A 17,757-nucleotide genomic window follows, 5' to 3' on the forward strand; every position below is an offset into this window, starting at 1 on the left:
ATGATGACGACTGACGTGCGACCATAAGTTCCGTCAGACATTCTCTGGTTCCGTGAGAGATAGAGCGATGGCTGCTGCTAGCAAACAACTTTCTTTCGAATTGGCTTTGGCCGCCACTCTGAAAGTACGGTGGCCGACAGAGGCCAACGCGCTGCAAACAAGAAAACACATGCAAACAGAAAAAACAACAACAAATTAAGAAAACATCTTCATCAGTTTGACAACACAGGCGCTGCAAAGCCTCACAACGCAAACGCAAATACGGAAACGCGCTGCAAATTCTCACAACACAACCAAACTCAGAAACGCGCTGCGAACACACGAGGGCGCTGCAAACTAACAAACGCGCTGCATATAGCTCGGTCCACAACGGAAATGTTTCAGGGGGACCTCAAAAAGTGACGAACCCATCTGGGACCTGATTATTTGTTCAGTGGCTGTTGGTCAGAGCAGAGGTGTTATCGGTGAACTATCACCTTTTAGTGATAGTATAGTATCATTTAAATGTAATAGTGATATAAATAATCAGGTAATATAGTGATATAAATAATCAGGTAATATAGTGATATAAATAATCAGGTCCCAGATGAGTTCGTCACTTTTTGAGGTCCCCCTGAAACATTTCCGTTGTGGACCGAGCTATATGCAGCGCGTTTCTGAGTTTGGTTGTGTTGTGAGAATTTGCAGCGCGTTTCCGTATTTGCGTTTGCGTTGCGAGGATTTGCAGCGCCTGTGTTGTCAAACTGATGAAGATGTTTACTTAATTTGTTGTCGTTTTTTCTGTTTGCATGTGTTTTCTTGTTTGCAGCGCGTTGGCCTCTGTCGGCCACCGTATGAAAGACTTGAAGTTAAGCTTTTCTCTGAGAAAAGAACAAGACACTGCACTGAGGTCGTTCTTACAAAACAAGGATGTATTTGGAGTTTTGCCAACCGGATACGACAAAAGTTTGATCTACCAGCTAGCTCCGCTGGTGGGAAAACCCATGGGACTCTGACTATGTCACCTTCTTCGTTGCTCTGATTGGTTGTAGGCAGCGCTTTCCTATTGCGTGGAGAGGGAGTTTGAAAGACAACCATTTATCCCACCCCTCCGGTTGAGCCCTGTCTATGGAGAGTGCCCAGACCCTACATTTATGTGGGTCTGGCTCGTCAGGCTACCTGACCACTGTAGTGTAACTCGGTTTCAGGGTGTTCAGTGCTGAACCACTTGTAGCCTTGGCCATCTTTGTGGAGAGCAATAATTCTAATTCTCAAATCCTCAGAGAGTTCTTTGCCATGAGGTTTCATGTTGAACATCCAGTGATCAGTATGAGAGAATTATACTAAAGCACCTCATTTTAACTGCTCTAATACAAGATACACAACGTTGTATGGTACTGTCAAGCAGACAAAAACATGATGAATAGGACATGTGGCTTTGCATGGTTAAACAGCATATCACTGTTATCACTTAGGGTGTACTCACCTTGAACAAGAATGGCTGTTTGTTGAATGATTTTCAGAGGACAGTAATTCTATAGTGCTATACCAGCTGCACATTGACTACTTTAAAATATATCCAGGTTTCATTTCTATAGTATTGTCCCTTGAGAAGATATACTAAAATGGTTGCTGAAATGTGAGGGGTGTACTCACTTTTGTGACATACTGTATATACATTAGAGAACACTATTACTGATATACCAAACCAAAAAAAATATCGCTCATCATAATGGAGTCATTATTTTTGTTTTCTTTGCACACTAAAAGTATTCTTGTAGCTTCAGAACATTGTGTTGAACCACTGATGTCACATGGACTATTTTATCGATGTCCTTACTACCTTTCTGGCCCTTGAATGTGGTAGTTGCATTGCTGTCTATGCAGGGTCAGAAAGCTCTCGGATTTAAAGACTAAATATAACTTAATTTGTGTTCTTAAGATGGACAAAAGTTTTACAAGTTTGGAATGACGTGAGGGTGAGTAATTAATGACAGAATTTTCATTTTTGGATGAACCGGCCCTTTAAGGCCTAGGGCAGCAATGAACACATTCACATTCGCAATACATTTGTTCATATAGCAAGTGTGACAGGGTGAATCTTACGAAATGTCTTATAAAATAGGTCTAAACTGTATGATAAAAATCTTACCCAGTGAACTGAAAAAAACTGAAGAAAAAAAACACTAAAAAACTGGAACACTTACTGCCATTGTTTTACCTTCCCAAAAGATGACATGGATAAGGTTCAAGTGAAATCATGTTTTGTTATCTCCACAGAGAATCCACTTACTATGTTTTGTTTTAAAGAGAAGATAATAAGCTTTAAAATAGATTTGTTTTTTAAACACGTTTTTTTTTTCTCTCGGAAGTTGTCTTTATCTTTCTGGGAATCTGTAGCGTCTTCCTCTCCCTGTTTTGTTTCTGTAGTAAATAGGATTGTTTAGTTTAAAGCTGCTTTTTCCACACTTTTCCAGCATTTTTATTTTTTTTTCCCCAGAGTCCATTAATAATGGCAGTCATGGCTTCCTGAACTGAAAATGGTCATAGTTTAGTTTTAATGACCATTTTCCACGCTCTCTGTGACTCTTTAAACAGACTGTTTATGCTACTGTACATTTAAGATTACATGAATATTATCTCTTTACATGTGAAACAACTAACAACCGCTGTGACAAGTTGCTGAATAATAAATAGTAAATGTGAATGCATTTGAATCAATCCTACAATTCTAAAGTTTAGGGTTGTTAAGATTTTTTAAATGTTTTTTTGAAAAAGGGGTCTTTTGTTCATCAATTCTGCATATATTTGATCTATAAAACGGTAATATTGTGAAATATTTTTTTTACGATTTCTAATAACTGTTTTAAATTTGTATATCTTTTCATTACTCCAGTCTTCAGTGCCACATGATTTTCCAGAAATTCTAAAATGCTGATTTACAAAGAAACATTTTTTTCTTATTATTATTATCAAAGTTAAAAACAGTTGTGCTGCTTAAATTTTTTGTGGAAACTTTGATAAATATTTTTTAGGATTCTTTTGAAAGAAAGTTCAAAAGAACAGCATTTATTTGAAGTAGAATTTTTCATCAAATTAATGCATCTTTGCTGGACATACACTACCAGTCAAAGGTTTTTGAACAAGGTATAATGTTTTTTAAAGAAGTCTCTTCTGCTCACCAAGCCTGTATTTATTTGATCCAAAGTACAGCAAAAACAGTACTATTTAAAATAACTGTTTTCTATTTAAATATATTTTAAAATGTAATTTATTCCTGTGATTTCAAAGCTGAATTTTTAGCGGCATTACTTCAGTCACATGATCCTTTAGAAATCCTGATATCTAATATTCTGATTTGCTGCTCAAAAAGCATTTATTATTATTATGTTGAAAACCGCTGAGTAGAATTTTGTCTGGTTTCTTTGATGAATAGAAAGTTCAGGAGAACAGCATTTATCTGAAACAGAAACCTTTTGTAACATTATAAATGCTTTATCATCACTTTTGATCAATTAAAAGCATCCTTGCTAAATAAAAGTACCCCCCCCCCCCAAAAAAAAAAAATTATACTGACTTCAAGCTTTTGAACGGTATAGTGTATAATGTTACAAAAGCTTGTTATTTCAGATAAATGCTGATCTTTGGATCTTTCTATTCATCGAATCTTGAAACAAAGAAATGTACTCAATTGTTTTAAATGGTGATGATATTAATAATAATAAATAATGATTTCTGAATGATCATGTGACACTGAAGTCTGAAGTTGTGATGCTAAAATGTGAAATTACAGGAATAAATTACATTTTATAATATATTCTCATAGAAAACAGTTATTTTAAATAGAAAAAAATATTTCAAAAACTGTTTTTGCTGTACTTTAGATCAAATAAATGCAAGCTTGGTGAACAGAAGAAACTTCTTTAAAAAATAATAAAAAAATAATACTTTTCTAAAACTTTTGACTGGTAGTGTAAATACTAAATTCCTCAAAAAAAAGAAAGAAAAGAAAAAAATCCTACTGAACCCAAACTTTATATAGTAGAGAACAAATGTGGGTAGCCATATATTAATTTGCTATTGTTTGTGGCATCACAATTTTCACAACTTCTGGTTGGACCATTTTTAATCTAAGGACTTCTGAGTATTCAGCAAGCTCTGTTATTTTAAAAGAGCAAGATAGTAGAAGAAAATGTTGAAGAAGTAAAAGTCAAACAAGCCAAAGTGGAAGAAAAGTTGAAGAAGCAAACTTCGAAAGAGTCGAAGAAGCAGAAGTCTGGAAAAAAGTCAAAGAAGGCAAAGTAGCCAAAGTCGAAGAAAAAGTCAAAGAAACGGAGGTCGAAGAAAAAGTCAAAGAAGTCGAAGAAGCCAAAGTAGAAGAAAAAGTCGAAGAAGCAGAAGTCTGGAAAAAAGTCAAAGAAGGCAAAAAGCCGAAGTTGAAGAAAAAGTTTAGGCTGAAGTAGAAGAAAAAGTCAAAGAAGCAGAGGTCGAAGAAAGAGTCAAAGAAGTCAAAGAAACCGAAGTAGAAGAAAAAGTCAAAGAAGCAGAAGTCGAAGAGAAAGTTGAGGAAGCAGAAGTTGGAGAATACATTTTCAAAAAAGTCAAAGAGGCAGAAGTCAAAAAAGTAAAAGAAGGTGAAGAAGCAGAAGTCTAAGAAAAAGTCAAAGAAGTCGAAGAAGCCAAAGTCAAAGTCTAAGAAGCAGAAGTCGAAGAAGCAAACTTCGAAAAAGTCGAAGAAGCAGAAGTCGGAAAAAAGTCAAAGAAGGGGAAGAAGTCAAAGTCGAAGAAAAAGTTGAGGCCAAAGTAGAAGAAAAAGTCAAAGGAGCAGAAGTTAAAAAAGCGAAAAAGGTCTAAGAAAAATTCAAAGAAGCAGAAATCGATGAAAAAGTTGAAGAAGCAGAAGTCAAAGAAAAAGTTGAAAAAGCCGAAGTAGAAGAAAAAAGTTGAAGAAGCAAAAGTTGAAGAAAAAGTCAAAGAAGTCGAAGAAACTGAAGTAGAAGAAAAAGTCGAAGAATCAGAAGTTGGAAAAGAAAACTTCGGAAAAGTGAAAGAGGCAAAAGTCGAAGCAAAAATTGAGGCCAAAGTAGAAGAAAAAGTTAAAGGAGCAGAAGTTAAAAGAGCAAACATCTGAAAAGTCGAAAAAAGTCAAAGAAAAATTCAAAGCAGAAATCGATGAAAAAGTCAAAGGAGCAGAAGTCAAAGAAGCAAATGTCAAAAAAGTCAAAGAAAAATTCAAAGAAGCAGAAATCGATGAAAAAGTCAAAGGAGCAGAAGTCAAAGAAGCAAATGTCAAAAAAAGTCAAAGAAAAATTCAAAGAAGCAGAAATCGATGAAAAAGTCAAAGGAGCAGAAGTCAAAGAAGCAAAAGTCGAAGAAAAAGTCAAAGAAGTCCAAGTAAAAAAAGTCGAAGAAGCAGAAGTCAATGAAGTTGAAGAAGCAGAAGTTGAAGAAAAAGTCAAAGAAGGAAGTTGAAGGAAGTCTTCGACTTTTTTCTCTTCACAAACGTACACATTTGAAAGCTGTATGTTAATATTCTTAATGTTATTAGCAGTCTTGTATGTCTCGAGTCTGTTCTCCTCGTGTGTTGCTCAGTGATCCTCTGTGTGATATATCGGTGCTAATATTTCTCCTCTGCTCTGGACGAGCTCCGAGGGCACGTTGAGTCAGCACTGGGTCACTGCCACATCAGATTGCTGCGTATGGAGCTCCTGGGTCAGAGCCAGCACACTGAGACCAGCAGCGTCCTGCTTGCTCTGTCCACCCTACGCTACGCTAATGCTGTCAAACACATACAAAATACAGACATTAATCCATCTTCTCATACATGTAAGCGAGAACGCACAGCTCCATAAAGCTCCTAGACACACGCAAACACGCAGGAATGCATCTCCAATGCAATGGTGATGTCTCTCATTAGCAGAAAGGATAAATCTGCTGTGACTTTGGAGCGCATAGTACTGCATGCTAATTGAGAAAGTTGGAATTCATTAAGACACACAGTCGCACACACTCTTTTGTGAAAAAACAGCACTTTGAATCACTTGAAGGAGTGTATTTGCTGTTATTTTTATGGGAGTTGTTCCAATAAAATGACTTTGTACAAATAAAAGGAGTAGTTCATTTCCAGAACTAAAATTTACAAGTAATGAACTCACCCTGTCTTCCAAGATGTTCATGTCTTTCTCTCTTCAGTCGTAAAGAAATTATGTTTTTTTTTTTTTTAAGGGAAAAAAAATCCAGGAATTATTTCCATATGGTGGACTTCAATGGTGGCTGTGAGTTTAAACTTTCAAAATGCATTTTTAATGCAGCTTCAAAGGGCACTAAACAAGGAAATAAGGGTCTTATCTAGCGAAACAATGGGTTATTTTCTAAAAGAAATTACAATTTATATAATTATTAACCTCAAATGTTCATATTGTCTAGCTCTGTGATGCACATGTGTACTCTATAAACTATACTCCAACTATAAAGTCACCGCTGTTTTACCGAAATGTAAAGGGTGTTTGACCTTCTTTGCACGTTTACTTTGTAAACACTGAGTCGGTACTTATGCAGCAATTTAGGATGATTTTGAAGTTGGAGGAGGAAATGAGATGGGATTTTTTCGACATAAGTTCACGCAGAGCTAGACAAATTTATTTACAAAATAACCAATCGTTTCGCTAGATAAGACCCTTATTCCTCGTCTGGGATCATTTAGAGCCCATTGAAGCTGCATTTTGGAAGTTCAAACTCAGGGGCACCTTAGAAGTCCACTATATGGAGAACATTCCTGAATTTTTTTCCTCAAAAAACATAATTCCTTTACGATTGAAGAAAAAATGGGCATGAACATCTTGGATGATGACAGGGTGAGTACATTATATGTAGAATTTTGTTCTGGAAGTAAACTACTCCTTTAAAAGGATAGTTCACCCAAAAATGAAAATCTTGTCATAATTTACAAACCTGTATGAATTTACAGACGCACACACAAAAAAAGATATTTTAAAGAATATTAGTAACCAAACAGTTGACGCTACCCATTGACTTCCATATTATAGAAAAAAAATTGCTATGGAATTCAATGGCTACCATCAACAGTTTGATTACCAACTTTCTACAAACTTCTTTGGTGTTCAGCAACAAAAAGAAACTCATACAGGTTTAGAACGACATGAGGGTAATGATATCAAAATTTTCATTTTTGGGTGATCTCTCACGTTACAGATAATTTACTCACCCCCTTCTCATACAAGATGTTTATGTCTTTCTTCAGTTCAAGAAATTGTGTTTTTTGAGGAATGCATTTCTCTCCATATAATGGACTTCAATGGTGCCCCTGAGTTTGAACTTCCAAAATGCAGTTTAAATGCAGCTTCAAAGGGCTCTAAACGATCCCAGCTGTAGAATAAGGGTCTTATCTAGTGAAACGATTGGTTCTTTTCTAAAAAAAAATTTTTTTTAAATTTACCTACTCTTTAACCTCAACCGCTCGTCTTGTCAAGATTTCTGGTTAAATACAGTTAGGGTATGTCAAAAAAATCCCATCTCATTTTTTCCTCCAACTTTAAAATCACCCTACAGTACATCGCTGTTTTACCTTTTTTTGTAAAGGGCGTTTGACCTTCTTTGCACATTCACTTTGTTAACACTGAGTCGGTACTTCTGCAGCGATGTAGAACGATTGAAGTTGAAGGAGAAATTAAGATGGAAGTTTTTCAACATACCCTAACTGTTTTGACCTAAAATGCACAGAGTTCACACAGACCTACACGAAGATGACTGGTTGAGGTTAAAAAGTATATAAATTGTACATATTTTAAGAGGCACTTCTTCCTTGACTGGGATCGTGTAAAGCTTTTTGAATCTGCATTTAAACTGTATTTTGAAATTTCAAACTCAGGGGCACCATAGAAGTCCATTATATGAAGAACATTCCTGAACATTTTTAAAGTTTTTAAATTTTTTAAAAAAAATTTTACTTTTTAACCTCTTGTCTTGCCAAGTTCTGTGTGAACTGTTTTTTTCCCCGGTTCAACACAGTTAGGGTATGTCTAAAAACTCCCATCTCATTTTCTCCTCCAACTTCAAAATTGTCATATATCACTGTTTTACCTATTTTTGTAAAGGCATTTGACCTTCTTTACATGCTTACATGTTTACTACACTGGGTCGGTACTTCTGCAGCAGAAAATAAGGCGAGAGTTTTTCAACATACCCTAACTGTCATAAACAGGAATACACAGAGTTGACGCAAAGCTAGACAAGACAAGCATTTGAGGTTAAAAGTATATAAATTGTAAATGTATTTAAAAAATAACCAATCGTTTCGCTAGATAAGACCCTCATTCCTCGACTGGGATCATTTGGAGCATTTTAAAGCTGCATTTGAACTGCGTTTTGGAAGTTCAAACTCAGGGGGACCATAGAAGTCCACTATGTGGAGAACATTCCTGAAATGTTTTCCTCAAAATAATTCCTTTACGACTGAAGAAAGACAAACACAAACATCTTAGATGAAAGGGGGTGAGTACATTATCTGTAATTTTTTTTTTTCTTTAATATGTGACAGGTAGATTGTTGCAAGGATAGTACGCACACTTTCTCACCTTGGGTGACATGTTGGCTGTCTCTAAGAAGGCTGTGACCCGAACCTGTTCCAGTGGCCGGTCTGGAGAGCTGAGATACCTGTGGAATGTGTCTTGGATGGCTGACAGGCCGCTGGACAGTAGATGAGCGTTTATTTCTGCTCCATGTGTTAGCTTTTTTTTATCTCTCCTCATAAACTCAACAAGTGGATTGTGTGTCCGCAGGTGAAACTTAACCGGCCTTTGTGGAAAATGAGAAAGAGCCTCCTTGTGCTCGTCTATGTGTGTGGCTGTTGAAAACCACATGCTGACACACAGATTCACTGAGATATTCTCTCCTCTAGCATCTTATGGTTATGCCAGAGTGAAAGACAAAACAGGGGGAAAGAGTCTCAAGGTGTTATCTAATTCCTCGTAAGACACTTTAGAGGATCCAGCAGGGTTGAGGAGATAGAAGGAGCGAGTGTGTTATCAGATCACCTGTCTCACCGTGAATGCCCTTGACTGTCATTATGAAACGGGAGTTCAGTCTATCCATGAAGATAGAGATATAGTCACTTTGTGGTTTCTGTTTAAATGGCCTTTTTCTATTCACGGTATTCATTTTCAGAATCGTATTCAAAATGTAATAGGTGAATTTCAGAAGAAATCTGTCAAGAAGTGTGCGAGACCAAGAAATTGTAATTTGCATAAAAATATTGGTAATGCAAGAAAATAATATTTGTTTGATTTTTTTTTTTTTTTTGTCCTCCGTAACATTATTGTTGTCATAGCACATTTTTCCACAATTTTCATTGTTGTAGTGCAAATATGATTTCTGAAGGATCATGTGACACTAAAGACTGGAATAATGATGTTGAAAATTCAGCTTTGCCAATAAATTTTATTTTTGTTATAATATTTCACAATATTACCATATTTTTAATTAGATAAATACATTAAATGTACTTTTTTTAAATTTTCTTAAAATATATTCAGATAGAAAATAGTAATTGTGAATTATTATAATATTTTATAGTATTACTGTTTTTACTGTAGTTACACAATAGTTCCATCTTTTTAATCAAATAATATACTATGAATGTATGTCATCAATATTTTATTTTATTTTATTTTATTTTATTTTATTTTATTTTAATGGTGATCGTAATTGTCCGTATATATATATATATATATATATATATATATATATATATATATATATATATATATATATATATATATATATATATATATATATTACAAATTATAATTATAATACCTTACAATATTAATGTTTTTACTGTTTACACAATATTACCATATTTTTATTAAAATAATATATAATAAAAGTACTTTTTTAATAATATTATCTCAAAATAAATATTTTTCAATAAATGTAATAAAAGTATTGCACTATATTGTTTTATTTTATATTTATTTTATTTTAATGTTGATTGTCATCGCCTCAGTAAAAGTATAATTATAGATGTAAATTAAAATTTAAAATGTATTGAGATAAAAAAATTTATGTAAAATGTAATATTTTATAATGTTACTGTGTTTACACAATATTACCATATTTTTAATGAAATATAAAATAAAAGTACTTTTTAAAAATATATTATTTAAAAGTATTACAATATTTAAAAATATTAATATATTATATTATATTATATATTCTGATAGAAAATAATAATTGTAAATTATAATAATATTTTGCAATATTACTGTTTTTACTGTTTACACAATATTACCCTTTTTTTATCAAATAATATACAATAAATACAATTTTATTAAAAAATATTCTTTCAAAAATAAATATTTTTCAATAAAAAATATAGTACTATATAAAATTATATTTTAATGGCTGTCGTAATTGTCTCAAAAGTAGCTATATATATACAGTATATACATACATATATATTCTGATATATAATTATTTAAATTACATATTAAAATTGTAAATTATAAATGTAAAATTTAATTTTAAAATAAATTCAGATACAAAATTATATTTTTAAACTCTAATAGTATTTTACAGTATTACAGTTTTTACTGTTTACGCAATATTTCCATTTTTATAATCAAATAATATACAATAAATGTACTTTAAAAAAAATACTTTAAAAAAATTAATAACTTTATTAAAAAAATAAAAATATATTATATTATAATGACAATTGTTATTGTTCTAAAAGTAGCTGTATATATATATGCATCTAATATTACATTTTAAAATACATTTAGATAATAATTGTAAATTGAAATAATATCTCACAATATTACTTTTTTAGGTTTTACTGTGTTTAATCAAATAAATGCTGCCCCTGGTGAACATAAAAGACTTCTTTCAAAGTATTATACTACATTATATTATATTAATGCAAATTAGATTTTATTTTACATTGCAGTCCTACAACAAAAGAAGAACTGAGAATTTGGGGAGTCTTGCAATATCACTAATTGTCATGAAAATCATAATAGTCCTAAAAATGGACTTACTTATCATGAATATTCGGTTTCATCCAGCAATATCATGGAAGTCAAATGCCTTGTGAAGGCTGTTGTCTTCAATTAGCCATAGAAGGCATGTTCATGTGTATTATAAACAGAAATAAGTAATGATCTTTCTCTCTGTCTCTGCAGGTGTATGTAAACGGTGAATGGGTGACTAGTATCGGAGAGGGTGGTAGTTTTGGAGAGTTAGCCCTGATATACGGAACTCCTCGAGCTGCTACTGTGAAAGCCAAGACTGACCTGAAACTGTGGGGAATAGACAGAGACAGCTACCGACGCATCCTCATGGTATGAACACACACATTTTTGGGTGAACTGTCCCTTTAAATGTCTTGAGATTCCAGATTGACACTCTTGAGCATTGACTCAAACTAAACCAAACTTTCCAGCCTTTGGTATTCTTTAACTAAATACTTACCGTCTCGCTCATCGATGTAATCTGCATGGAGTGCTCCATCTGTAGCAGTGTTTGTGTTTGTAGAGTGTGTTGTAGAGTGTGGGAATGAATAAATGAATATTTCGAATGGCCTGTGAGCCTCCGTGGAAACTGTTTGCCACACAGAGCCTGACAAGGGACCAATTTAGATTTTTCTTTCAGGCCATCGTTTGGTCTCTTTAGTGTCTTTCTTGCTTTCTTATGCAAACACGCACTTTTGATGCAGACCTTACACACACACACTGTGTTCTGTGAGGGGAGAGACAGATTGTCAGATTGCAGTTATGCTGAGCTGCTCTTAATTAAACCAGTAAATTATGGTGTGTGTGGCTGCAGTCAATTAGAGATAAGTCAGTAATTTATATAGCTGTTTCTAAAATATGTCATATTCCACGTCCACACTGAGCATACAAGCTTTGACGTGTGTATCATGATGTGTGCAAATATACCTGGATAGTGTAGAAAAATATATTTTTTATCTTATATTTTTTATCTTATTTGATGGAAATCTTTTTTTTTTTTTTTGTCTGAAATGACTATTTTTACCAATGAAAGAAAGTCTTACTAGTATAATGTATAATAATAGTAATGATTGAGTATTTTACTTTTTGGTTCAACATGCATCTTGAACAGCTTTTTGAGTTAAGTGACGATTAAAAAAGAATAATTTATTTATGTTGTTATTATTTTATTTATTATTATATTATGTTCGATTTTTCTCATTGCATTCATGAGAATTTTAATAATTGTAAATCGCATGTGTACTTCAGTTTTACGTTTAATTTAGCGTTTTAAAGGTTTTCGATCAAAATGATGGGAAAAAATATTTATTTATTTATTTTTAATTATATGTTATATATTTAAATATTATATAATATATCATAAATATATATATATATTATAAATATTTAATAATATATTAAATATATTTTTCATATTACATTAATGAGTAATTTTACTTCTTGGTTAATATTTTAAACATAGTCTTCTCAATTAAATTGAGTAAAACAATATTTTTTATTTAATTATATCATATATTAAATATAGATATTTCATATTACATTAATGAGAATTTTAATTATTTTAAAAATAAATTCTTGAAAATAAATGTACAATTTGTAAAAGGTAATTCATGTTTTAATCAATTTATTTATTTATTTTTTAACTATATATTATATATATAAAATATATTTTTCACATTACATAATTGAGTATTTACTTTTTTGTTTAACATTTTCAGCATACATTTTGAAAGTTTTTTTTTTTCGATTAAAATGATGAGAAAAAATATGTATTTTAGTTATTTTTATTACATTATATTAATTTTAACACATTTTTATATAATTTTAATTATACATTAAATATATTTTTCACATTAGATGTATTTTACTTCTTTATGTAACATTTTCAACATACATTCTGAAAGTTTTTTTTTTTTTAAAGAATTGATGAGGAAACTTTTTATTTATTTATAAATATTTAATTATATATAAAATATATTTTTCACATTACATTATTGAGTATTTACTTTTTTGTTTAACATTTTCAGCATACATTTTGAAAGTTTTTTTTTTATTAAAATGATGAGAAAAATATGTATTTTAGCTATTTTTATTACATTATATTAATTTTAACACATTTTTATATAATTTTAATTATACATTAAATATATTTTTCACATTAGATGTATTTTACATCTTTATTTAACATTTTCAACATACATTCTGAAAGTTTTTTTTTGTTGAAAGAATTGATGAGGAAACTTTTTATTTATTTATAAATATTTAATTATATATGAAATATATTTTTCACATCACATTAATAAGTATTTTACTTTTTGATTTAACATTTTCAACGTACACTCTGAAAGGCTTTTCGATTGAAATGATGAGGAAAAAAATATTTATTTCTTTTTAATATATTACATATATTTAATTATATATTAAATATATTTTTCACTTTACAGTAATTAAGTATTTTACTTCTTGACTATATTTTCATACATTATGAAAGGTTTTTCGATTGAAATGATGAGAAAATAAATAGATTTTTTATAAATATTTAATTATATTAAATATGTTTTATAAGTATTTTACTTCTTGATTTAACATTTTCAGCATATATTTTAAAAGGTTTTTCGGTTAAAATTATGAGGAAAAAATATTTATTTATTATATATAATTATATATTAAATATATTTTTCTCATTAAATTTACATTACATTACATTAATAAGTATTTTACTTCTTAATTAACATTTTAACATTGTCTTCTCAATTGAAATGAGTAAAACATAATATTTTTAATTATATTATATATTAAATATATATATATTTCACATTACATTAATGAGAATTCTGATCATTGTAAAAATAAATGCTTAAATGAATCTACAATTTGTAAAATAGTAGACATAATGGGAATTATATATTTATAAATATATATTATTTTTATTTTATATATGATAATTGTTTATTTATTTTAATGTATTTATTCTTTAACGTTTATTTATTTTCATTTCATTCATGATTTATATAAACTATTTTTTTTTTCATTTTGATATTTTTTTCTATTTAAATTTAGATATTTTTTGCTTTTTGCTTTTTCTTCATACATCTTTTATTTAATATATTACCCAGACTAACTTTAAAGGAAAACACACTGTATTTTGGTCATTTATTTGAGAGACATTTTGCAGAGACATTTGCAATATTATTTATTTAAATATGATATTTTTATTTATTTTAGTTTTTTTTTTTACTTTTATTCATACATTTTTTATTCTCCAATTAATAATACTCAATATATTATAATTATTCAATACATTACCAGTTTCACAGACAAGGTTTAAGCCTAGTCCCAGACTAAAATGTAAGTCTTAGCTGTTTCAACTGAAAGAAACTTGCACTAATTGATCTTAAAACATATCAATGCCTTTGCCTTTGCTTTGTCTCAAGATGAACACCAGTAATGTTTTTATTTTTCAAGGCACGCTTATAAAAATTACTTAAATGTCCTAATTGAACTATGGCCTAATCCTGGTTTAATCTAATCCCTGTCTGTGAAACCAGGCCTTAGTTTTTGTATATATAAATATGTCTCAAGTTTCTCTATCAGAAGTGCTTTAGTTCACATTTTATACGCATGGTCTTTGTCATTCCCTCTAGTAAAGAGATCCTCACCGACACTTATTCAAGCTCCGCAGAGTCTGTCTATAGAAAACATATAGTGTTTATTTGGGAAATGTGGGGGAACTAATCCATTAAGCTTGACCAGCACTTGCCGGACGGCTGTAGATCACGATGTCATGCTTCACTTCAGTGTCTGCAGGCCATCTTAGATGTTCTGATGTTTTTGTATCTTCTTCTCAAACACCATGGGTGGAGAGGTCACTGACCTCGTAAGAGAGAAGAGCTTCACGGTCAGTCAGCGGCTGGACACTTGCGTCTCACATTTGGAGGTGATTTAGTTAATAAAGTTTACAGTCCATCTCGGATTAACATTTTGACTCCTTTAGGAGATGTTTCTCCTAAAATTAAATGTGCACTTCTAAAAATAAAGGTGCTTCACGATGCCATAGAAGAACCTTTTTTGTCTAAATGGGTCCATAAAAAACCTTAAACATCTGAAGAACCAGCAACAGAAGGTTCTTCAGATTATAAAAAGGTAAGAGAGATGGTTCTTTGTGGAACCAGAAATGGTTCTTCTATGGCATCACTGTGAAGATCCTTTCAAAGCATCTTTATTTTTTAAGAGTGTACTCAAATGACGCAATTGTTGACATGCAGTAAGCCACATGAGATGTCTTAAATCTGAGAACGGAGACTTCAGTCTCCATTTAAGTCCTTTATTTAACCTCATTCCTCTCTTGAAGAAACAACTGACAGAAGATCATTTGTGATTTTTCTTTCCTACGAGACCGTCTCCGCTTAATGTGTTTCTGTGTGTTTTATTTGAGTATTAGAGAGAGACAGAGCTGAAAAAAAGACAACACTAGGAACAAAGGAGAAGGAAGCCAAAACTTTGCTTTAATCTGGATGTTTATAGTTCTTCTTCAGCAGCGTGTTTGAGGAAAGTCCCCCTGCTTTGTTCTCAGCGCCGTGTTTCTTATTCTTGCTCCGTAGAGACTGATTAGAGGGCAAGGGATTCTGTTACCTGATGTCCTCCATGTGTCTTTTCTAACTGCTGCTTCAATGTTTTTTTTTTTCTTTTTTTTTTTTTTAGGGAAGCACATTGAGGAAGAGGAAGATGTATGAAGAGTTCCTCAGTAAGGTGTCTATACTTGGTAAGTCATGAGTCCCATTAAAAGAGTAATTCTTATTGTAAGTTGCTATCAAATTTTAGTTTATAAATTTCTGTATAGTCCAATTTGGAGTAGACGTCACAGTTAAGTCACTTGCACCTGCGCATGCATTGTGGTGGAAGAAAAACACTGGTAACAGGTGGAGGGAAATGGGTCAAATCAGTGGAATAAGACAAAAAAAAGTATTGTTGTGCCTTTGGATGTCAGAATCGCTATGCAATTCATTTTTAAAGAATACTGTCGTCAAAGATGGCATTTGAAGCTAAACGCAGATGTTTAAACGTACTGACTAATGGATGAAACCTGCTATGATTACTCTGCTTTTAAAGCAAAAATTAGATTTAAACAGTAGGTCTATGCACTATTCACATATTATGCAGTTTATAGTGGATGCAATGAAATGCTATTTAAACCTATAACATTTTACATAACATTTAGCTATTTTATCTCACAATTCTGGCTTTTATTTTCACAAATGCAAGTTTATATCTCCTAGTTCGGATTTTATAACTCGATTTAACTCAACAATAGCAAGTTTGTCAGTTCACTGCAAAATATGCAAAAATTCTTAAATGAAGAAGGATTTTCTAGACAAGTAAAAATTATTTTCTTAAATCAAAATTAAGTGCGTTTTTGCTTGAAACAAGCTAAATAATCTGCCAATGGGGTAAGAAAAATAATCTTGGTTTTTTTGTTTTAAATAAGATTTTTTTTATGCTTACCCCGTTGGCAGATTATTTTGCTTGTTTTAATTAAAAACTCACTTAATTTTGACTTGTTTTTTTCTGAAAACAAGAAAATAATTTTTACTTGTCTAGAAAATCCTCCTTGATTTAAGAATTTTTTCCGATACTTTGGCTAGAAACAAGACAAAAAATCTAAGTAAGAAAAGCATTTTTTGCGGTGTTACAAGGTAAAAAAGCGAGAAGCCAGAAGCGTGGGATATAGAGTCATTAGTCTGAGCCGAGGGGAAAAAAGAGAATGATTTTTCTTATCAGAATTGTGAGATATAATCTCGGAATTGCGAGAATAAAGTCAGAATTTTTAAATTTGAATTTAAATTTACATTTTTCTTTTACTCTATGGCTTTTATAGACTGCTAATTTAAAAATTTATATTTTAAAAAATAATCTAAAAACTTCTAGAACACTGAAGCATTTTGGTATACAAGCAAATTTCACTTGCAAGTAAAAAGAAATGGCAAGTTATGAATTAAATGTGAAATTTTAAGATTTAAAAATTTTCGTAACTTGTACTTTTTTTTTTTTTTTTTTTACGGTGTACAGTCATGGCCAAAAGTTTTGAGAATGACAAAGATATTAGTTTTCACAAAGTTTGTTGCTAAACTACTTTTAGATCTTTGTTTCAGTTGTTTCTGTGATGTACTGAAATATAATTACAAGCACTGCATACGTTTCAAAGGCTTTTATCGACAATTACATGACATTTATGCAAAGAGTCAGTATTTGCAGTGTTGGCCCTTCTTTTTCAGGACCTCTGCAATTCGACTGGGCATGCTCTCAATCAACTTCTGGGCCAAATCCTGACTGATAGCAACCCATTCTTTCATAATCACTTCTTTTGCTGTTTGTCAGAATTAGTGGGTTTTTGTTTGTCCACCCGCCTCTTGAGGATTGACCACAAGTTCTCAATGGGATTAAGATTTGGGGATTTTCCAGGCCATGGACCCAAAATTTCACGGTTTTGGTCCCCGAGCCACTTAGTTATCACTTTTGCCTTATGGCACGGTGCTCCATCGTGCTGGAAAATGCATTGTTCTTCACCAAACTGTTGTTGGATTGTTGGAAGAAGTTGCTGTTGGAGGGTGTTTTGGTACCATTCTTTATTCATGGCTGTGTTTTTGGGCAAAATTGTGAGTGAGCCCACTCCCTTGGATGAGAAGCAACCCCACACATGAATGGTCTCAGGATGCTTTACTGTTGGCATGACACAGGACTGATGGTAGCG

At 31.7% G+C, this 17,757-nt stretch overlaps 1 protein-coding gene across 1 annotated transcript in view; it reads left to right on the top strand.

The window, feature by feature from the left end:
- The window catches only part of prkar1b (protein kinase, cAMP-dependent, regulatory, type I, beta), a 119,174-nt gene that overhangs the window by 78,339 nt on the left and 23,078 nt on the right, over positions 1 to 17,757 (top strand). Inside the window, exons 7-8 of the mRNA XM_073849108.1 lie at positions 11,181 to 11,339; positions 15,711 to 15,771. Coding sequence (XP_073705209.1) covers positions 11,181 to 11,339; positions 15,711 to 15,771 — 220 coding nt within the window. The remainder of the gene's footprint in view (positions 1 to 11,180; positions 11,340 to 15,710; positions 15,772 to 17,757) is intronic.

This window comes from Garra rufa, chromosome 1 (genome assembly GCF_049309525.1).
Source record: "Garra rufa chromosome 1, GarRuf1.0, whole genome shotgun sequence".
Taxonomy (NCBI): domain Eukaryota; kingdom Metazoa; phylum Chordata; class Actinopteri; order Cypriniformes; family Cyprinidae; genus Garra; species Garra rufa.